Source organism: Struthio camelus, chromosome 4 (assembly GCF_040807025.1).
Source record: "Struthio camelus isolate bStrCam1 chromosome 4, bStrCam1.hap1, whole genome shotgun sequence".
NCBI classification, from domain to species: domain Eukaryota; kingdom Metazoa; phylum Chordata; class Aves; order Struthioniformes; family Struthionidae; genus Struthio; species Struthio camelus.
The window spans coordinates 66,716,432-66,740,211 of record NC_090945.1 but is presented as its reverse complement, the minus strand read 5'-3'; the positions used below and the strand labels follow the sequence as shown (position 1 = coordinate 66,740,211).

Sequence of the window (23,780 nt, the reverse complement as noted above, 5' to 3'; positions counted from 1 at the left end):
GATCGTTGTGTTTGCAAAATTATACTTAAGGACATCTGAATATTCATAATGTAATTCCTTATTTTCAGCTGCTTTAGTTCAGCAACCAGTCTGCCCAGTCTGTTCTTAGTGCTGTCAATAGTGGAAGCATGTGCTTCTGTAAAAGTCTGTTAGTACTTGACCTACTGCTCTTTTGTAATAGGAAATGGAACAAAAGTAGATTTTGCTGTTTTGTGAAGTGTGAACTTTTTTTCTCCGCTCTTATAGCAAACAAGATAAAATATATGTGCATGCAGCACCTGTTACATTGAAGCTGTAGTACCAAGCGTCACTTTAAAGTTGTATCTTTGTTTTCAAAAGTATTAGGAATTATGAATCGAATGTTAGTATTAAAATAGTAAGGTATTGGAATTAAAAAATATGACCTTTCACTTCCTTTGCTAACATTACTTGCGTAATCTCCAATGTAATGAAATACAGAAATTGTCCTAACTATGTATGTGCCATTCTCATTTACAGATAATTCGAAAAGTGGATAAACAGACAGCATTATTGGATGCAGATGATCCAGTATCACAGCTCCATAAATGTGCGTTCTACCTTAAGGACACTGAGAGAATGTATTTGTGCCTTTCCCAGGAGAGAATAATCCAATTTCAAGTAAGTTATTTAAACCTATTCTACCAGATGAGAAGTATGGTTGCAGAATCTTCCCAAATAGTCCCAAAATGTGTATGAATATCAGTTTTGTGGTTGTTTTTGAATGTGAATCTAATATTTTGTTTTGAAAACACAGAGGATGAAAAGTAACATCTGTCCTGTTTCAGATCTGTTTTTCTTTTCTCGTATCTCTCTTCCAGACTGTCTGGACAATGAGTTTGTGTTTTATCCACTATGGACTCATGCATGCCTAGCTTAACAAGTTGACATGTGCCAATAGAGTTGTACTAATTATGCATGAGACCCTTCCTAGCTTACCGAAAATAGGAAATGATGCAACTCCTTGTGATCTTACTTCTTTATGAACTTAGCAAAGTTGCACTGCCTTGCTCTTGGCCAAGAACATAAGCATAGGAGGTTACTGTAGTTGTCCATGGTAACTTGCAAAGCCAAAGAAATGTGATTTGGAAAATTAATCTTTTCACGAAAAATCTTATTCTCGTCTATAAAGAATGTAGCCATCTCTGTCTTCAATTATTTGTTTCTCCAGCAGGTGGAGAACAATATCCTTAGCCAGTTACTGTGGCAGGAGTGAACCCCAAGGGAGAACTGTAAAAAAGTCACCTTAGGCAGCAGCTTTGACAGCTTGTACAATGTGCTAACTCTTCTTTCAGCCTCATGTGTAGGTTAGCATGCTGGTAGCAAATCTGCTACGTTGTAATTCCCGTCAGAGTAACAAGACTGGGACTAAATTCAGGGCTACATGAGCATTGCTCCATCTTCTCTTTAAACATCCAGGACAGCTCAAATAGCTAAGGGTAACTGGAAGGTAACACTGTGATCTATGAAGACGATCACACTTGGAAAAGGCTCAGGACTTTCTAGGAGAACAGCTCTAGCTTTTGGGGTAAGAAAGGCAGGGGTATGAAAAGAAGGAAGCTAGCCTTTTAAAGATTTGTCTTAATTTAAGGGAAGAGACAAGACGTAAAGGTCTTGTCAACAAGGTAAAGGCTGAGCTGACCTCTATCCTGAATTGAGACTGTGTAAAGAGAATACCAGAGGCCTTGTTGATATTTTGGGAAACATATTCATGACCTATGGCTCAGAAGGGAGCAGATCTCTTGGTTCTGCCCACAAATAGCAGAGATTTATCTAGCAGTATACTTTCTCATAACAGACAATGAGCTCTTGCCAGAACAGAAAGCAAAGAAACAGGAATAGCAATGACTGAGGATCAGCCTTGAACTTTAGTCTTTCTCAGACTACTTTGTGAGGAAGAGCTGAATGAAGAAGCAACTCCTGCTTGTCTGACGGCTGCCTGTTCAGCAGGGGCATCATGACACTCCTCAGTTTGTGCAACGCTCATGGAGCTCAGTCTGATAAGAGCTGTGAACATTCTACAGGGGTAGGACTAAGACAAAAGAACAAGGCCACCCACTCTTCTGAATTTCTATAGTAGAGTAGGAGAAGCAAGGCTACCACTTGCTTCCTCTACTTGTTGAATAAAATCTGCCAAACTTGTGCATAGGGCTGTTAACGCTCTCTGGTAAGTGAAATGACTACAGAAAATAAACATTACCTGTCAGTGTCAGGGGAGAGATGCCATTTTATCTGTTTCTTCCTTTGAACCATAAGATCAAAACCAGGGAAACGGGCGTGTGTCATCTTTCACTTGCCCACTGCTTAAAAAGCTTTACTTTTGGGGACATTTTTTTCTTGGGTGGGTAGAAATAGCTGAGTATAGAGAAATTAGAGGATTAAAGCAGAGAGGCTGTAAAAAGTCAGTAGGTCAACATGAACTTACATGAAAATTGAACTTCAGTTTTTGAAGTACCAGCCAGGTCTCTTTTTAAAGATGGTCATATATTCTGGAGAATACAGAAAGAATATAAATAATGCCTTACTGGATCAGAGCAATAGTCCATATCTAGCTCAGCGTCTGTTTCTAATAATAGAATAGGAGATGCTTTCTAGAGAGAGCAGGAAAGCCCTGGTCACATTCCCCTTGTACTCACCAGCATCCACATTTGTTGTGTTAGGGATGCAGGAGGATACGTTCCTGCCTCTGCCTTTTGGTATCAGTTTAGTATCAGACATGCAGTCCATTAGATTGATTCCTCTTGAATGTGCTGATGCTGTCTTTCTCTGTGACCTCCTATGACAATAAGCTCCAGAGGTTTCCTGTTCTCTGTGTAGAGAGCTTTTGTTGTATGCCCTTCTCTGTACCCTCTCTATTTCCAACATCTCTTTCTTGAGATGTGGAGACCAGAACTGCATGCTGTTGCAGATGTGGGTTAACTAAGGTTCTGCAGTGGCAGACGAATGTCTGATGTCTTGTTTTCACAATACCTTTTCTGATGGTGTCCAACATTATGTTGGCTTTTTAGGCTGCCGCTGCACATTTTGCTGATGATTTCAGAAAACTGTCAGTGGTGACTTCAGGAACCTGAGTTGTAACTACCAGGTCAACTCATTCATTTTTGATACTCATGTTTTTATTTTTTTTGAGTTGAAGCATGTCAGTCCATTCAGCTTCAAGGAATGAGATAGATGTGATCCTGGGCAATATGCTCTAGGTGACCCTGCTTGAACAGGGAGGTTGGAATAGATGATCTCCAGAGGGTCCCATCCAACCTAAACGATTCTGTGATTCTGTGAATTGTAGTCTTCGTGGTAACATGTAGGAGAAATGTCATGCCTCAAAAAAGTACACAACAGTGTCTCTTTTCAAAGTTAGGCTAGTAGTTTAGAAGCCTTATAAGATTCTATTTCCAATAAAAATATCACCTGGGTCCTGATCTGGTAAAAATCCCCAGGCCCTATCCTAGTTGCACACTTATCTTGCAAGCCGTTTTCTGTGTTTTTCCACCTGCTCATATCAGAATGAAGAGTCTGCCTGAATTCAGCTTTGATCTCAACTTCCTTTCATCTGAACTGGGCAATTGGTGCTAATTGAAGTTTATCTAACAGTTAAAAAGAGTGAAGGCTACACTTACATACCTAGATATCCTGAGCTTTATGAAAGAAAACAAACAGAATTTAGGTATTAAAGTTTGAATTTTTAAGTATATTCTTTCCTGTGCCTGTCTTTAAACCTTATATGCAGAATTTCCTTATTGATGTTAGATTATGGAATTGTTCAGAGAAGCTTTTGTTGCCATAAGAGTGTAGCTGCCAATGTATTTTATATCTTTTATGTTAATTTGATAATATTTTCAAGGCAACAAGGGAAATTTCCAACTCATTTGCCATTTCAGGTTCTGCCTATGGCCTTGTACAAACACTGAAATAAAAGTTTGTATTTTCCGTCGTTTTGTGGATGGTGAAGAACTCCTTTTAAAAAAAAATCTATGTACTTGGGCAGATGTAAAACATAACTAATAAAATATATCCACTTCAGTTTGCAACGGTTGTGATCACTTAGTCATTAATACAACAAATTCTACTCTAAAGTTGCTCCTCCTCTTTGCTATGGTTTGTGTTTGTTAATGGTTATTGTATAATGTTAGTACTTTGAAAGCAGAACTAAAATTAAAACAATGAACAAGGTTGGAGAGAGGGCTGTATCATCGTAGGTAAGAGTTACAATTTCTTCAGAGGTTTTAGTTTTTCACCAGTTTTGCTAAGCAGTATGCGACTATTTCTCTATTGCATTTTGTCAGAGGAAAAACAATAGGAAAGATTTTTTGAAATAGCAGACACTGTTACCGACTCAGTTGTTTTTTTAGCTCTGTGACCATTACAAATCTACAGATCAGATGTAAAACTGTTTTTTCTTACTAAGGCCACTCCATGCCCAAAAGAACCAAATAAAGAAATGATTAATGATGGAGCTTCTTGGACAATCATTAGCACGGATAAAGCAGAATACACGTTTTATGAGGGGATGGGACCGGTCCATGCTCCAGTAACACCTGTGCCTGTTGTAGAAAGTCTTCAAGTAAGTGATTTTTTTTAAATAAGCTTTTTTTATGTGAAAATATTTTGCGGTACTGATTTAACCTTCCTAGTACCATTACGGATTATTGTAGGAAGACATTCCTGCCAGCTCGATAAATAAGAAATTACATTGCTACAATTTTTCTGAGTTATGTTCCAAAATACTTGCGCATATCCATCACTGGTATTCTCCTAATGTGTTCTGTGAAAGATTCTGTGATCTTTTTTTCCCAAAGCCTTGCTTGTTGACTGCTTTATTCTAAGTGGCCACTATCAAGAATTACAAGTTCCTTTAGGCTTTCCAATTGTTTGGCAGTATCTTTTAGATGAGTTACTTCTTCATAGTTCAGTTGTGTAGTTTATTTCTGTTTTATCCAGCTGATAAAAACAGCATTGTGTACAATTATTGTATGCACGATAAAGAAATTTTCTATTCTTTGAGGGGGAGTTGTTTGTTTTTAATTAATATATCTAGTTTTTTTGGGTTTTCTTCTCTCTTCACCCCCTTTGCAGTTGAATGGTGGTGGGGATGTAGCAATGCTCGAACTTACAGGACAGAACTTCACTCCAAATTTACGTGTCTGGTTTGGGGATGTGGAAGCTGAAACCATGTACAGGTACAGAATTTTCTGCTGCTTTTTTGGTGGTTACATTTTACTAGATACTTTGAACAGTGCAAAATCATTTTTTAAGCTGTTTTATTATTCTTAGTTCACTCTTCTGTTTTCCAGATGTGCAGAGAGCATGCTATGTGTTGTTCCAGATATTTCTGCGTTTCGAGAGGGTTGGAGGTGGGTCCGTCAGCCAGTCCAGGTTCCAGTAACTTTGGTCCGTAACGATGGCATAATTTACTCTACCAGCCTTACCTTTACATATACACCGGAACCAGGGCCACGACCACACTGCAGTGCTGCTGGAGCAATCCTCAGAGCCAACTCAAGCCTCATGGCTTCTAGTGAAACAAACACGAACAGCGAGGGAAGTTACACAAACGTCAGTACAAATCCAACCAATGTCACATCATCTACAGCAACTGTAGTTTCCTAACTACTGTTGTTTGTTTGGACTTTAATTGACTTTTAAGTGCTACGTTCAAGAGAACTGAACAATTTTTGTGGTTTCATGGGAAAACACCTTTCCATTTTAGGTGATATTATTTGAACCTTGTTACCTGCAAGTGCTGATCTTAAGTATAGAAGCCACAATAAAAAAAAATACATCCGAAACATAAGAACTTTATTGAAAATCTATTTTTCAGCTGTTTTTTTTTTTTTTTTTTAATGGGCAAGAAATAAAAATGTGGCTGGGATACATGTTGAGCAAAATAGAAAACATGAACACAACATAGTTTTTATGGACCAAGGAACTTGTATAAGCTTTAGTATAAAAGGTACATTTTCACCATACCTTTTTTGTATCACAACATATAGTACACTTTTGTTACCAAATAGTTTATATTTTTTTTTCCTCTGAGCTTTTGCTCTGAAGTATATTCAGGTTCCAAGCCTGACCATGCTTGTATAATCTAATTACCATACTCTTCCAGTTTTAAAAAAAATATATATATTTTTGGTCTGTGGCTGGAACTGTTCCTTTTTTTAAACTGAAGTCTTGTGACTTTTTATGAACTGAAATGGTTTTTATTTCAGCAAGTAGAACCTTGTAAAGGCCAGCATATTTTTTTTAAGATTATATGAAGTCTGTGCAAAAGCTTTAAAAAATGCCTCTGCCTTGCCTGCAATACATGCAATGTATGTTAACTTTAGTGCTCTGTTTTCAGTCATTGTTAATAGTTATTTCTGTTTTCCTTTTTTTTAAAATATGTATTTATAGTGATAATTCATGAGGTTCTAACATTACATGAGGTTTTTTTAAAGTGGCATCTCAAGCAGTCATGTTAATGATTGTTCATGTCACAGGCATACGTTGGTGTTTTTGAAGGGTTGTTACTGGGATTCTCCCCCTCTTCCTTGCTCAGTCGTATTGCATCAGAAAATGTTTCAGCATCTGTTCAGGTTTTCTAATCTTGTACATAATTTGTATTAAGTGTAAGTTAAATGTTTTATTTCAGAAGTGGAATGTTCCCAATAACTTCATATGGCAGCATGTCTTCTGTCTTGTTGGCATGTAACTAAAATATCATGAGAAGTATGTGCTGCAAAGGGGATTGGTAGGTGATGCCCTTCATCACCGAGAATCACAAAAAGCATGTTTTTCTTCATACTGTTCAGTAAATTAGGCCAGACTTTGGTGTAAGACTTGTATTGAGAGCGTGCTTTCATTGTGAAGTGATCATACCATAATAACTAGAAGTAAATTTTATTACTTAGAAATGGGCAAATAGAAAAACCATAAAAGCACTATCAAGATGTCAGCTCCCCCCATCCTTATTTCCTGTGGGTTTCTTTCCCTGCCAGCAACAGCTTGTGCAACGTTCAAGTCTTCTCTCCATCATAAATTTAAGGCTCATTTGCACTTTGACTTTGTTGGTTGTTGTGTTTGTTTTTCACTTTGACCTTGCCGTGTTTTATCCCTCCTTATAAACCTGCCTGCTTCATTTGTATTTGGAAATGTATCCCAGTAGTTCATTTGTAGTCACAGAACTAGGCATAGACTCATAGGACAAGTTCTGATAGTGTGATCTTCCTCTTTAAAAGCCAAAACACAAATTTTATGGTGTGTTCAGCCTTTACTATATCCTGAAGCAAGAGCCGCAACTGTAGTGTAAATGTGAACCTGTGGCTTTCTACAGTGCATTGCCTTTGGGCTTATCTATTGACCATTTTCATAGGGTTGTTTTCTGACCACTTATTCCAGTTGCAACACCACCACCGTTCTAAAACATTGTCTCTGCACCGTGTTTGTCTACTGCGATGCTCCGTTCTAATGCTTGCTTCAGTGCTCCGTTGAACATATTTTGTATACCTTGAAGACAATGTGGTTAAAGGAAGAAATCAGTTACAAAAAGCATTTAGCTAATAGTTTAAATCAGTGCCACTGTCCTTCTAAAATGTGCTTGTATTCCACCACGGGCGTTCGTATTTGCTATTCTGTATTACGAAACTTATTCCCATGACATAGTCACAATGCTGATTGTTAGCACTAGGGAATACTGCCTCACCTCATCTCTGTTTCAGTGACCAAGGGCGGAATTCATTGTGGCCTTATCTCTGTTTTAAACTGTTTACCGGCATTTACTTGCAAATCTGTTTACTTGTGTATGTGCTATATAACTTTCTTTTAATTGTTTTGTGGCGGGAATCATTTCTCGGTGTTTTTGTTAGAAGCACATGAGTATCTTACAATACTGCTTCATTCAAGGGCCACAGTTTTTCATCACTAATTAGACTGAGAATTAAAATAAGTGATATATATCAGATTTAGAAGGCTATTCAAGAACAAGACATTATATACACACAGTAGGTAAACCATAACAAGCCTTTTAACCTTCAAAGACTATTTAAAATAGCTTTTCAGAACTTGACACCTGCTTTTATATTCATTATTTTAAAATTTTTACATATAAATGCAATACTTTTTATATTCAGTTTCTTTTCTTGCAATAAGTTTGCCCAATAGAGTATATTATAATATTCTTTGACTTGTAAAGAATCTAACTACTTAGCCTAATTTCTGCTGTTTTACACACTACAGCCTAGTGAGTGAAAAAAAGGTTATTAAATTCTGCTTACAAGACCATTTTAAACCTGTATTTTTCCTTGGGCTTGTGGCTCTATTGTTGCCAGTAGGTAATTTGTAGTACAGAAATGGTCTTCCAGGTCCTTACTGTTGTTAAGATGTCCAGTTGTTCAGATATATTATCTTCCTGAACTTTTTCCTGTGGGTGATATTGTTACATTTATTGGCCTTGTGAGCTGTTAATCAATTTTCATGATATTAACAATATCTAAAGATTTTGATTAAACTACTTTTAGAATGTTTCAGTATGAAACTATTATAACTGTTCAAGTTTAGCTGTTAAGTCTGCTGTTAATTCTATATACATAGAAATTGAGTCTGTGTTCAGAATGTTGTTATAGTTCCAACTTTAGGATGAGAAGCAAATTAAGTGCTCAAATTTAGCTATGCCTTTTCTTGTTTTCTTTTTGTTTGGAACTGCATTTCAGAATTCAACACTAGCATAGTCTTTAATAACCTGCTGCTGATGTTTTTCCTAATTATTTGCCCCTGAAGGCTTCCCACAACTATGTTGATAATGATATTCTATCCTTTTATTGCACAGACTTATAAGATCAGAATGGTTACCTGAAAAGGATGAACTGAAGAAATAAATCTGTGAATTCCCCCTATACATAATATTAATGCCAAGTGAAACGAATTAGCTATCATAAGTAAGCTACCCACTGTCGACTAAATGACTCCATAGAGTGGTCCGTTTTGAAACTAAATGCTCTTCAATTATTAACCATATTATTTACTTTCTTTCAAAAGCAGCTGTGTTTATGAGTACTGAACAAATGTGTGTACTTTCCTGTGCCAGACTTTTGAGTTTGTTTTCAAGCACTGTACTGTGGGATTGAGTGGCAGCTTTGTTAGAAAAAGAAGTATATTAGGGTTTCTACTTAACCCTTTTAGGACTGAACGATTTCTTCCCTTTATAAAAAAGTTGTAAAATAAATGAGCAGTTCTAACTTTGTTACAATTTGTCTGTGTTCGGCACTGCATTTGCCCCATATGGAGGTGCTATGCTATAATGTCTTCTTTTTTCTTTTTTTAATCCTATAGCATGTGTATACATTCAGTCTTAAAAGGGTTATTTTTTACAAACTGTGCACCTGTAAAGTTTCTTAGCAATAAGGTAGAAAATTGAGCAAGTTTTTACCATAATTTTGTAGAATTAATTGCTCAGTTCCATATTTCATCAAGAAAAAAACCTGCAATATGGGCAGTTTTGAGGAATAAATAAAAGTGAAATGTAAACCACATAAAAGTGTTTTTGTCAAGTGTACTCTGTGTGCGTATGTGCATATAATACCTGGTTTCATTTTTTCTAATGCTAAAAATAAAATGCCATGCTACTGTTGATGCGACAAACGTAATTGAACATCTGTATGATGATACCATAAAGGTAGTTACGATTTGATCAGATGTTGAAATTTGCCATGTTTTTGTGGATTTTTTCAATGTTATACTGGTATAAGTTTTCTTTTTGTTGTTGTTGTTGTTTTTTTGGCAAAAGAACAGTGAGGTCATCAATGGAACCAGAACAGCAAAAAAGAAGACCAAGCCCAGGAGTGGAGAAATCATCAGTAGTTTTGAGGCTATGTGCACTGGACTCCAATTAAATGGGATATAAAATGTTCACCCAAAAAGCTGGGCTCCAAATCTAAATCTGTTTCATTATGGCTTGTATAATCGCTGGAGTTAGACAAGAGACTGTGTTTTCCAATAATGTAAAAAAAAAAAAAAAAAAAGTTCACTTTTTGATATTATTTATTAAATAAGAAAAAATGAACTGTGTTTAATTGTTTAACTTTAGCAGCTTTATTATTCCAACTATTTTGTCTCATTTATTTTCATCCTGTTCCTTAGCTGCAGACTGTTTGATATTTCTTCTGGTTGGTTAATAATTAGATCTACAGAAATTTAGCAAGCTAGCTTTTTTCTTGTTGTGAGAGAATACTGTAGTGGGGCCACAGCTACTAATAGGAGATTATATCCTTGTCTTGCGAGCATAAGTGAGACAATAAAAAACAAAACTTTGAGACTTGAAAAGAGATGGGAAGCGGACACAGCAGAGAGAATTTGGAACGGTAGAAATTCCTGCTGTTGTAGTGCTATTAGTTTTGTACTAAACTAGTGCAAAAGCTACTAGTTTAGTTGTGAGACACAAAGGAGCCAGAAGTGGTTGCTAAGAAGGTATGGCGAGAGCAAGAGAGGGGGATTTGATGATTTAAATAGATTATAAGGAAGCAGCATAGATTATCTGTGCAGACGTTTCAAGAAAAATGTAGCTCTGATAGTTTAAGACGCATAAGATAGCCAAAAATTGGTAGAGCAGATAAATTTCTACTGTTTGCAGTAGGGACAGTGTAGACAGATAACATTTCAAAATGATTTTAAAGACAACTTTATCATTCCGGAAATGGACTGCAGTTGACTCTGACACTTCCAGAAGACAACAGAAATTAGGTCCTTTCTGAGGTTTTGACAAAAAGAAAGGGTGACTTCCTAATCTTCAGTGCTGGTATATTTAGAAGAAATAGAGGGTGTGGGATAGTGCGGATCCTACGTGAAGAACTACAGGTTAGAAAAAAAAGATCCATCTAAACCTTGGCAATTAGCTATGCAGGTAGTCTGAATAATAAATCCTGTTAATACCCAAAATATAGATTTAAAAGGCAAATTCTATGAAATTATTTGGCTAGAGGAAAAGGACAGGAGGATTAGACTGAACATTGCCATTTCAGAACATTAAGATTACAGAATTGGGGCAGGTAGTTTACGTTTCTCTGTGCTGTTGCATGCTTCTGAGAACTGTAAAAACTGTACAGGCTCCAGCTTGGGGACTAGCATGTGTCTAGAGAATATTTACTATTGATATCCAGTAGTGCACACTTAGTGTGAAGCCAAAAACATGAGGAGTTACAGCCATTTATTTTATTTATTTTTATTTCTCCTGTGTTGAATATCAGCAGTAATTATGTATGCTAAGTAAAAGTAAGTTTAGGAAGTCTACTCTATAGAAACAAACTTGCAGGCAAACTGCATGCTGTCCGAAAAAGAATTGGCAGAAGAAAGAATCTGTCATCTTTCAAGTTCTTTGTCTCCTTGTTCAAGCATGAAAGAAAGTGACTAAAAGTTTAATGTCTTCTTTTTCATGCACTATTGCTTTTGTATTCTAGTGTCACTTCCCTTATTTTTGTGTGTTTTCCCAGATGCTTAATTAGTTTGCAATTTTTCTCAGAACCTGGAAGTTTTTTTGTATAACTTAAGGGATGAATGAGTCAATGTTAAATCAGATCAGCTATAAATTTTAAGATGACTTTCTGTAATCTCTCTGTGCTGTTTCTAGTGTTGTGCTGTGGGGTGGGGGATGGAAGAAAGATTAGTGGGGTTTTGTTTGTTTGTTTTTTACCTGCCTGTAGGTATATTGAATAGAAATTTCTACAAACGTGCCCTTAATGATCTGCAGGTCTTTATCCTGAGATGATGCACTTAATTTGAAGCCATGTAAAGGTGCCTGTGAATCTTTTTTCTAATACAGAAATTCTTTGCTTGTCACTATCCTTTTTTATTTATATTTACTGTTATCCTCTCTCATCTGTGTTCATAAAAACCTTACATCTCCTCTGCTCTTAAATAGCTTACCTATTTTTGTACCATTTGGTAACTTGTCCGCTGCGAAATTTGTCACTCTACTTCTGTAAACCACTACAGATATATTCAACAGGCAGCATGTGACTTTGTGCCATTCAAACTACTTCTGTATCCCTACCTCTATCGCTTACTCTCTACTGCAGCTTCTTGTGGGTGACTTCACTTGAGGCCTTTGACATATAAATAAATCGTAGCAACTGCATTAATTTGTTCATTGCTGTATCTATACATGAGGACGTTTATAATAAATTGTAATTGATTGGCCATCCTTTACAGAAGCCTAGCTGTATAGCTACGTTTATGTCATCAGAATTTTTTAAAATCCCTTTATAGTTCTATTTTAATAATTTCAACAACTGTGTTAAGGATAGGATCTATCCACATTGTCTTCAAATTATCTATTTTAATAGCAAGCTGACCCCAAATGTATAATTAGTTCTTAAAATTTCTGAATGAGTTTTAATTCAGTCTTGGGCCCAGTGACTTTTTTTGAGTGAACCAGTTTGTTCCGGTGTTTCTTCTTGATGTTGCTAGTTCTGATACAATTTTACCCAATCTATTTTGAGTTAACCCAGCCAAGGTTATTTGTGCTGTGAAATGGAACGTGGCAGAAAGATCCCAGGATCCACACTGGTGTGTTCATCAAGGATGGCAAACATGACAGCAGTGCTTTGAAAACTTGGCTTTTTTGTCTCCATTCAGTGCAATCGCATCTGCAAATCTAGACCGCTACAGCAGCAGGTCTGTTTGCATGATACTTCTGTGTGCATATTGTCGCAGAATTTAGTTGTGTGAACTCTAGATTTTCTTTACCTGCATAAACATGTCCCACACAACACTCCAGATATCTGTATATGAAATCTAAAAGACACAGACGGCTGGTTTGTGTCCTGTTATCTTTCACTGGTCCTTTTACTCCCTGGTAATCTGTTGATTTTTGAGCTCTCCCCCAGCCCTGCACCCCCCCCCCCCCAAAATACTTGAACGTTTTCTGTCTGCTCTCGGTTGGGTGTGCTTGCTCTTCAAATGCCGCTTCGGTTCTCTCGATGCCAACAATTTTACGTTGTGGAAGCTGGGGGTCAGTGGGTAGCACACTCACAATGATTGAATTTCATGCCTTAAAGAACGTTGTAGGGAACTGCAAAAAAACGTGAGGGAGAGATTCAGCAGTATTATTAACATTAACATGAAGGAATCATTAGGTTTTCTTTAAATCTTGTATCTGATTTTTTTTTTTTTTTTAAGTATTCCTCTTGGTCTTATTGAAAAGTGTTTCTATGCTTTGCCTTCAGAAACAAGAGTTTTCAAAAAGAATTTGTCATGTTGTTTAATGTTAATTTTGTGGAAATTTTTTTTTCCAGGTTGAGAAAACAAGCACCTCAACATACAGAAAAGGCAACTTCAAATCTGCCTCTTGATGCCAATGCTTTTTATAATATAGCCCCCACTTTCTTCCTTAGGGCAAGAAGGTGGGGAAAAGAAAGCAGTTCTGTTGTTCTTTTGCCCTGGTCAAATGTTATAAGCTTTGCAGTCTGATTTGTATAAAAGTTGTTTCAAGCACTGTGATCAAGTGTATTTGTGAAGGTACTGTCTGGCCATCTGCAGTAATACAAAGCAGAACGACAACATTTTGCAGTGACGACAAAACCTTTTTCTTCAAAAAATGAACTCCCAGTGTTAAACCTGATATCGACAAAATAGACAACTGACACAAAGTTCATGATGAAATAGGGGTTTGGTTTACCTTTTTCCAGATGATAACGTCTTGTGTCTGTGTGGTGCAGGTTACAGATTAGCGATTAGAAATTTGGAGCGTTCCAAACTGATGACCTCTGAACGGCCGGATGAGGATTGACGTTTGTGTGGATGTATGTATCTCTTTTGACAGTCCTCTTGCCACCCCACACCGCTTTTTGCAGCGTGCCTGGGTTTAAGGAGCCCTCTGGCTTCTGGAATCTACCTGCAGTGGTGACCTCAGTCAGTGAGAATGATGTTTACTTCAGCTTCCCAATTTTAAACATTCAGAAGTCTTAAACATCTAAATCAATTTTTGGCAAACAGTTTTACCTTGGAGATTAAATAGACATATAAATCAAAGAGAATAGTCTGAAAAATGTTATATTCTTTATTTAACTTACAAGTAACGCTGATAAAATTCTATGCCTTATTTTAGGAGAAGTCCAATAGGTGAGCGTTTAAGCTTTCAAACACGTCTGCGGTTCCTAACAAGTAGTTCATTTTTCTATATAATAACAATTTTATGCTTTTTCACTACTGTGGAGTATTTCACTTTGGTAAAGAAGAAGGGTGGTGTGATTTTTATTTTTATTTTTTTTTGTCTTTCTGCCTTCGGATACTCTGCTCATTATCTAAGCCGTTCTGAACCAAACATATTTCATCTTAAAATTTGTGGTCCAGTTGTCTTCGTATTCTGGACTGCTTTGAAATTCAGAGCTTGGACTGATACATTTTGATAAAATTCTACTTTCACATGAATTTTTTTTTTTACTGACGGTTTATTGGTAAACTAGCAGAAAACTGATACAGCCTGTCAAAATGAATGTATTAAATTAGAAAACAAACAAAAAACCCAAACCCTTTCTCTTTCCTCTCACAGAAAGTTAAGGTGACAAAGCAGTAGACTAGACTTGCTACCTGCATGTGACTATCTTCACAGCAAGAAAAAAATTGAAATAGGTCATGCAATCACAACTTTCTAAAATCATGTGTGATTTTCTATGTGTTTGCAGTTATTTCATCTAGCTATATTGAGAAATACAGGTATGAAATATGGGTAGAGTTTTGGTTTTCATCTGCTAGGATCTGAGAAAAGTTTATTAATCCATTTCACATTACATTACAATTTAACCTCTCTTTCTCCTGCCCTTCCAATCTTGTTTTAACAAGCAGTTAACAAGCAAATTTTCTGTGGCCAGCCATATTAGAGTGAACACTGTTAACGCTGATGTTTATCTTGTTTCTCAGTTAATGCAGCATTTACTAGGAAAACTTACCTCTTTTTTTTCTTTTTAAAATGATGATTAAATGCAAGGCAGCATGTGAAGTGTTCTCCAGAAAAGTACTAAGGCGTAAAAGGTAAATCGGACTTTTTCATTATTCTGATGCAGAAAATTCATAGTCTTAATATAGTATTATCCTAATACAAGGCAAATTTGTCCAGGTCCCAGGTGAGGCTTGAAACAATGAGTTTAGACCTTAAGTTAGACAGAAGTATCACCAAATTCTTGTGTAACAGAGAGGTAACAGCAGGTGTGAACACTAGTTTTTAAGTCAGACTGCTGGAAATTTCAGGACTGATAGGAGTTACTTAGTCCCTTATGAGTCATATAACGGATAGAGATATTAAAAAAATTTGACTGTTAATTGCCATATAGGCCAAGAGGATAAATTATTTTCTTTTTGCTGACATAACGATCACACGTGAAACCCCTCTGTCAAGTACCAGCTAGGGAAAGTCACCTTAATGAGCAGAACTTATGAATCATTTTCTTCTAAAAACTTCAAAGAATATAAGATGTTAAAAATCAAAGAATTTAACGGTTTAATAGCAATATAATAGGATGTTGGACTCCAGCAGATTGACATTATCTGACTGATTGTCTGACTGATAATCTTTATAGTTTCCTAGCAATTCATTGTTATGAGTAAACACTCTAGAAGCTCAGGTATAAAATATGAAATGATGTATGAAATATCTGCTAGGTAAACCAGCACGTTTGCCATCCAAGGGGAGACGATGTTGAATTTACCTGACGCTGACAAGTTTGCTGTATTTTGCTGTGCCGTAAGGCAAATTAAAAAAATATGTGGGAAAAGGTAAGAAGAAAGAAAGATGTTGGTCGAGATGCTTGCTTTGGATGCAAAGCTTGGAAATGAGTTCACGTCTCTTCTATTCCGTTAAAGTACAATAATTGTAGCTCCAGAGATTTATCATCTGTGTTCCTCTCTTTTTCCAAAGCAGGTTAGTTCATAGGTGTTGATACAACTTCAGACAGGAGAGGCTGAAAAAGCCTCTCTCCCAAGTAACCATTTGGTGGGTCCAAAGGTGGGCCAAGGTTTAAGTGCTTCTCCTGAAACAGGAACGAGAACTTAAACTTGATTCTCTTTCATCTTAGGCCAGAAATTGTCTTGGAGTAGAGAAGTTTTCTTTCCCTGCAGAAAAGGTTCACTGTGATTGTTTCATCTTCATCAAAAAGTTTACATTTGACAGGTTAATAGGAAAACTCCTGACGAACTCTCACCGCATGTAACTTCCCAGTTGAAGTTGGATTGTAAAGTTCTTCAAGCAGTGGCTTATATCCCTGAGATGCAGAAACATGAATGACCTGGTGAGCACAAAAGTAAAGCAAAGTCATGATGACTGTAGATGCTAAGGAACTGTCACCTTCAGCACTTTTGGGTCCTGGATAAGGCTCTGAGCACAGCAAACCATAGATGAAAATGCAGTGGATTTGTGTATAAGGGAAGCTGTGAGCTATTGGACTTCAAACTCAAGCTGCTGCCCAGAAAAGTCACACTGGCTGTTGTTTGGACAGGAATATGTCAGTGTTGTGCTGGCTTTCTGCTTGTTGAGCCATCTAAATAAGAGAGCCTAGTATGCAACTGAGCTTTTGAATTGAAAGGTTCAGGTTCACCAACTTAGAGGCAGAGCTAAAAATTTAAATATGAAAACAAAGGAAGAATTATTTTCTTGTAAATAATACAATCACCCCACCACTGCCTTACTGCAACAGTAAATCTGTTCTGTCTACTGTAAATCACCCAAAAGAAAATAAAGGAATCCTGCACTTTGACTGAGCAGACCGAGACTGCAGCTCCCATGATCTCCCAGGCTGCAGCTCTGCACGGCCCTTTGCAAAGGGCTATGTGGGGCAGAACAAAGAGTCCCCCCAGATACAGCTGAGTACGGTCTAGGCTCCTGCATTTAATGCCGGTGGGGACAAACACTTGAAAATTAAGGTACAGTCACTTCTCTCAGATACCCAGAGAAACGATTAGTTGTGCTTTATTCTGCCCTCCTTACCCAGGCAAAACCTTACTGATGACAGCAGAATCTACAATCCCAAAATTATTTGCAGGGGCTGCTATTTGGGCGCAAACAGGATTAGATGGGACTGATCCCAGATTGGATTCGAATTAGAATTAGCTATTGATGAAGAAGCATACAAGCTTTCCAAGCGATCAGCAGCACCTCAGGTATGCAGAACTTTTATTTAGAACATTTTTTGCAAGATTTATCCCTTTCTGATTTATCCTTTCTGATTTATCTTCTGCAACAGAAGTTGCAGGTGTAAACTGTCTCATCTACTCCCGCTGGCCAAAAGAGGCAGTTAAATGTCAGCATTTTAAAGTAATTTCCTCTTACTTCAGTAGAGACACAAGCTGCTTTCAGAGGCCTGAAAATATCTCCCACTTCACCAGGGGCCAAAAATTTTAACTCAGTCTTGCCCTGCTGTCCAAACCTCTGCCTCCCTTCACAATACATGTAAGTGCATGAACGCTTAAAATGTATCGCGATAGGTGAGATGCGTGTGTCTTCCCTTAATTTTAATGCAGTGGTAAGCTGCTCTGTAAGATGTAGATTAGCTGTCACTTCTCATTTCAAGCCACGGAAAGAGCTGAAAGGCCCTAAAGCAAGAAGCAGCGTTGTGCAAAACGTTCCAAAATGTCTTAGAAAGGCAGCTCGCCAGAGATGACATGGAAATCCTGAAATAATAGTAAAACTGGATTGGAGTTTGATGAGGCTAACCAAAATGTGGCAGGAGCAATTAATTTTCTGAAAAAGTTCAGACAAAATTGCTGAATTTAGCTTTGCTAGTGATTTGTGTGTGAAGGCATTACATCTGACACGCTCCACGTGGAAAAGGAGAATTGCCAGAAGTAGAGGTTTGTTAGAGCAGACAAAAGAGAAGGGTTCATTTTAAAGCTATGAAGTGAAGTAAAGGGACCTCGAGCCTGAAACGAAATTCTGCAGTATAAAGAAAAAAGTAGGAGTAAAGTTACTTAATTGTATTATTAAGAAGCAGGTGTTTCTAAGCGAGCAGGTGAAGAAATGTATCATTTACAAGTCTTTGTAAAGACTTGTAAATGTCTTTTTCAAAAGCCCTTTTTCAAAAGCCCGTCCGACTGCTATCTAAGATAACTGATCACACAGGTGGAGAGAGTCTCACAGACGCAGCGAAGTACTCGCAGAGCACTTGCACAAATATATTCCTCTGGACAGGACCAAGGACAAATGTAAGTAAATAACAGTTCTTGGCTCCAAAGCGAAGTCTGAAGCTGCACAGATGGCTACTTTGAGGCCACAGGCATATGGAAATAATATCAAAGTTCTTCAGTTTGTTTTATGTAGTAGTAGATTAGACAAAATTATTCAAACTAAATTGGGAGTAAGTGCAGGCACAATATGAATCAGTTCTAAAATTACATTTTGGTAAGTTTAGATTAATTTAAAAGCATACTGCTCTTGGTAGAGTTAGCAAAATAATTGAATTTACAAGGCACCGTAGTCTAAGCAAACATGCAGTTTTGGAAATAATTATCTAGTGAAGCCAACTGGTAGCAACAAGACGTATAACAGACCGCTCTTGCCAGTTGTCTGGATGAGGCTGCGGGAGCACCGTGGAGAAAGTTTGGCGGAAGAGAGCTGGAGATGGGGCAGGAGAGGGAATAAAGTGCTCAGCTTTTTCCTGCCCTGTTTTCCCCTAGCAGAAGGTCCCCTTCTTTTCAAGCTCCTTTGCAGGATACCAGTGAACAGTAGCCTCTTCCAATGACTGGTGACCGTTAAAAGTCGGCCCCACAGGGGGTTTTAAAATAATCCTTTAGTCTTTCGTTCCTCTGCGTATCCGACAGCAACTGGTATTTATGGTTTCTGCATCCTCTCTGTCATCCAGCTCTGCCTAATGCAATCGAGGGTCCCTGCCTGCTCCCGAATCCCTCGGAGGCAGGGCAATGAGGTCTCCGTCGGCTGTGGGTGAGATGTGGAGGTGCAGCTCTCAAAACGTACTGTGGATTCAGAGTATGCGGGAGGCTTTGGGTTTTGAGCTTTTGGCAGGTTTTAACCTGCTAATTTTTCCATACAGCAAAAACTCCTGAAGAAAACTGAGCAACTGGATGATGACTTGGCCTCCTGTGACAGCCTACAAATAGGAGCTGGTGGGTAGGGGCAGGCCTGAAGCAAAGCCAATCTAACCACTTGCCGGGGCAAGCAAAATAACTCAGAAAACTGCAGAAAGCAGGAGATAGAGGTGCCTTCCCTTCCCCGGGTTGCTGGCCGGAGAGCAGGCAGGAGCAGGAGCAGGAGCATCAGGGACATCCCCTGGCAGCTGAGGAGGAGTGGGGGGAGGCGTGTGCCCTTCTTCGTGTGCTTGTGGCACAGAAAGCCTTGGGGACGTGACCCAGCCCGCAGCCTTGTTAGCAAAGGCAGGGAAGTCTGGCAGGCAGACGCTGGGCAAGCCAGACACGGATGCGTTTTTGTCACTCTAGGCTGGGGGCATGCGCAGGATAATCCATGTTTTGTAACAACTTGTTGGTCCTGTCCAAAGCCTGCATAGAAGAAATGCACTCCAGAAGAGCTGTTTCCTATTCAAATCTCCCTTTGCAATCTCGCTGAAAACAAGCGTGCTTTCCACCCAGAAACGAAGTCTGAATTTCCTTCCCTCTTGCTGCCCGAGGGATTTTGTCTGCCCCCTGCACACCTCCTTCGCGCACAACATACAGCTGCCTTTTCTCTTGCTGTCAAGACAGTCTTGCCAGTCGTTGGCAAGGTGTTGACCTTCTCTGCACCTGTCTATATATCTCCTCGCCCTATTTTTTCATTCTGTAGAGCTGCTTTTCTAGTTGCAAGCGCATCGCGTTCAGGCTTGTCTTCATTCGCGTTCTTTCTGAACGTTCACTTCTTTTACTGGTCTCATTAATCCCTTACACGTCTTACAAAGCAGTACAGCACAAAGCTGTAAATCTGTAGTTTTCTTTTCTTTCTCTCCATGAAGCCTCTGTATGTGGAAGCTGGTCAATCTTGGCTTCAACGTGTAGTGATGAAAACCTATCCGGCTCTTACTATATATTTGACAAATTAGTGCAGCAGAAGAGCTATGTGGGGTGTTAGTAAATGTTTGATGTCTGGAAAAATCCTTTATTTCAGTAAAAGTTCTTTGAGTTTCCATCTTTTTTTTTTTTTACTGTTTGGAAAAAAAAAAAGCAAGGAAATAAATAAAAAAAGAAAAAAATACTTGAAAAATACCAGAGAACGCATAGCTATGTCTGACAGTTTCTCCTGGATTGTATTGTTTTGTTTCAGCCAGTTGACACTTTTTAAACAGGTTTCTTATTTAATAAACACAAGGGCACAGAGATATGTTTTCTGGATCCTTTTCCTAGATCTGCAGTCCCAGTGAAGCTAGGACTTTGAAATTAGCAGAGCTTCCTCCTAGCTAAAAATCTACCATGAAAACCTTTTTTATGTCTGAAAATTTCCCTGTAGCTGCTACAGATTTTATTGTAAATCCATTCCAGCACTGGCCACATCTGGCTTGCAAATAAAGAGCTCTTTGTCTGCAAGAGAGAGCAGCTTCCTCGTCCTGCCTGGGCGGGTGATTAGCGGTGGGTTAAATGAGCTAGATGGAGCACGTTCAGCCGCTGGAAGGGATGTGGGCTTGGTGCTGCTGCACCCACCCCGATGCAGCGGCTTGGTTTAGTGCTATGGTTACGGCACTGATCTTTCCTACTCTCACGTGAACTGTGCCCGGAGCGTCCATTGGGAAGCTACCAGAAAGAGCACCCTCTGGGCTGCGCTGGTTAGGGATGACCTTACTGTATTTATATTCTTGTATAGTACTGGCAAGCCAGTAATAGCAACCCTGTGAGCGCCAGGTTCAGGAAACAGCAGGCCAGGCGTTGTGCCATGCCAGGGCAGGACGGGGACTGGGTCTTGAGCCAATTTCGGAGCAAGGAAGCAGGGCTGGTTACTCTGCATATACCTTCAGCTAGGCCTTCCCAGGTGGCTGAGCCGTTCTCTCTTGGGTGCGGGTACCTCCTTGTTGTCTTTCCCCCGGGGTTTCAGTTCAATGTGTCATTCTTTGCTTGTCGTTAACTAGGCCTCTTATCAGGTGTCAAATATTCCCACCATAAAGACTTTAGAGCCAGTGTCTTTTTTAATATTGGCTCTGAACTAAAGCTAAACAGCACGACCAGCCCCTTGTCTTTCCTACAGTTTTAAGTTCTGTACCTGAGATGGGTTTTCATGTTTGTTTTGCAATGACTATGTGTTTAGGATATTTACAGAGCTATGCAGTGGTTTGTCCACTGTCTTAAATCAAACGTCACATACATTGCATTTATTCATTCTATCAGGAGGAGTTTTTTTCAATTTTTAATAACTACCAAAACAGTAGAAAAACAATTAAAGTGTTTCCTCATTGGAGACAACCCCTACTTGATCTTTGCTGCCTGTTCACAGAACCACAGAATGGTTGAGGTTGGAAGGGACCTCTGGAGATCATCTAGTCCAACCTCCCTGCTCAAGCAGGGACCTCTAGAGCACATTGCACAGGATCACATCCAGACGGGTTTTGAATATCTCCAGCGAAGGAGACTCCACTACCTCTCTGGGCAACCTGTTCCAGTGCTCTGTCACCCTCACAGTGAAGAAGTTTTTTCTCAGGTTCAGATGGAACTTCCTGAGGTTCACTTTCTGCCCATTGCCTCTTGTCCTGTCGCTGGGCACCACGGAGAAGAGGCTGGCCTCATCCTCTTGACACTCCCCCTTCAGATACTTGTACACGTTGATGAGATCGCCTCTCAGTCTTCTCTTCTCCAGGCTGAACAGGCCCAGCTCTCGCAGCCTTTCTTCAGAGGAGAGATGCTCCAGTCCCCTCATCCTCTTGGTAGCCCTGTTGATGATAATGAAGATCTCTTGCTCTTGTTTCACGGTACAGAGTGGACACCTGATGTCTCACTAGCTCAAAATTAGTGCTTTCTTGGACATCACTGGGAGCTGAAGCTAAAGGAAACTGTTCATGCCTTAACTGATCTTGAGAGACCCTCCTAGCAGGGATGCTTTGCCCATTACGCAAGTAATGGAGGAGCTTTACAGTTCAAGATCATTTCCTTTGCATTTTCCTTCTTTGGTAGGAACCTGAGGCAGCCTAGCAAGCACTGCAGGAGAAAAAAAAAATAAAATGTAATGCTGGAAATAGGTCCACTTAGACAGGAGTTCTGGCATCTTTAAGGCACACGTCACTGTGATGTGGAGGTTGCTGATGAGAGAAGAGCCAGGGATGGACTGTGCATAAAAAAACAAGCTGTTTAACAGAAATAACTAATGCGTATAGAAAAATGAATAGGAAAACTAGAGCCAGAGAGTGAGCAAATGGCTGACCTACATGCACACCTGAGCCGAGTGTGATTTGATTGGCCAAGGTCATATTTTAAATGGGAGAGTTAGATAAATTGGTGACCTGTTCTTTTTTGCTAAAAAGATTACAGCCTCCTCTTTCAGTCGTTACTCAAAGCTATTAAGTTTTATCTTTGTTTACTTTCCTGTAAAGAATAGGCATCTTTTGCTGTTGGGAAGCCCAGGTTTAGCTCAGCACCTCTTCAGTTTAGACTGAAAAAAAGAGGAATGTTTACCAATATCCTGAGGAACAGAGGGGAAGTCAGTACAGTCCTTAAATCTGAAGGCACTCTCAGTTTGTATATCTTGATTTGTATAACGAAGTCTTAACTATGGAAAAATGGACACCTGAAACAATAAAGCGGATGAGTAGCTATTAACACGCTCTCAGGACCTAAATGGGTCCTGCCCAGATTCCTGCCTCAGAAGGAAGAGTATTAAAAATGGCATTTACTGAAGCAGCTCTAACATTGCAAGATGGCTTGATTTTAGTCAGTTAATCTGACCATCGATTAGCTTTAGCTCTGACACACTAGCAGCATTAGACGTGGGTGTCACGCAGGGGTTCACCTTGATTTTCCTGGCAGTCTTTTAACTGTGAAGTCCCGCAAAGGCAACTACCTTCAGCTCAGCCTTCCTTCAGTCCCAGTAAATTTGAGTGTGTATTTGTGCAAGAGCATGCCTTGAAGGCAAAATACTATCAAATACTGTTAAGAGACCACACGAGCATTTACTTTATGCAATTGCTGTGCTGCATGTATAATATTTGCGTCTTGTAACAACAGAAACCAGCAGGTTACGATATCATCTCACACTAAAATGATCTGTTCCCAGCTGTAGAAGTGCCGGCATGCCGAATCACCAGCCAGGACGCGCGAGCGGGGCTGGCCGTGACCTGGCTTTGAGGGCAGGAGGGGACGGAGGCACCGCTGCGACCAGGCTCACCAGCTCCCGGGAAGAGCGGAGCGAGCGCGGCTCAGCCACCTTGGAAGAGCGGCCGTGACTTGTGGAGCGGGGACGTGAGCCTTCTGTGGCTGCGCTCAAGTCTACGCATTGCATCTACGTTCAGGGCACAGAGGATCTGTATTTTCCCTTGGCAAGAGTTAAATATATTCATTTAATATGTCTCCCACTGAGTGCTGTGTTTAGCAGTATTTTAGGCTCTGTCTTAAAGCATGTCCTAGTAATAGAGATCGCAGAGGTAGAAAAGGAGGAATTCGTGTTACATTATTATTTTATGTGACAGTATATCCTGCTTGTTTGAGCCCGCAGCGAGCTGGCATTCAAGAGAGCTGATGTGCGAACTCGCACACGGGACTGGGAGAGGTGGTTGCAGAAGGATCGCGGGGGGCCTCCACAGCTGTACGTATGGCAGGATATAGGGCTTGGAGTAACGCGTGTCGGGAGCCTGTCAGCCTCAGGTGGTAGGGGACCAGAAGGAAGAACA

General features: G+C 39.3%; 1 protein-coding gene across 13 annotated transcripts in view; it reads left to right on the top strand.

Annotated features, from left to right (window-relative positions):
- The window catches only part of RBPJ (recombination signal binding protein for immunoglobulin kappa J region), a 157,939-nt gene extending 147,867 nt beyond the window's left edge, over nt 1-10,072 (top strand). For all 13 annotated transcript variants that reach the window (XM_068943241.1, XM_068943242.1, XM_068943238.1 and 10 more), the window contains 4 exons: nt 499-639; nt 4,424-4,579; nt 5,092-5,195; nt 5,310-10,072. In XM_068943241.1, the coding sequence (XP_068799342.1) occupies nt 499-639; nt 4,424-4,579; nt 5,092-5,195; nt 5,310-5,625 (717 nt within the window). In that variant the 3' untranslated portion in view covers nt 5,626-10,072. The remainder of the gene's footprint in view (nt 1-498; nt 640-4,423; nt 4,580-5,091; nt 5,196-5,309) is intronic.
- The last annotated feature ends 13,708 nt before the right edge of the window (nt 10,073-23,780 follow it).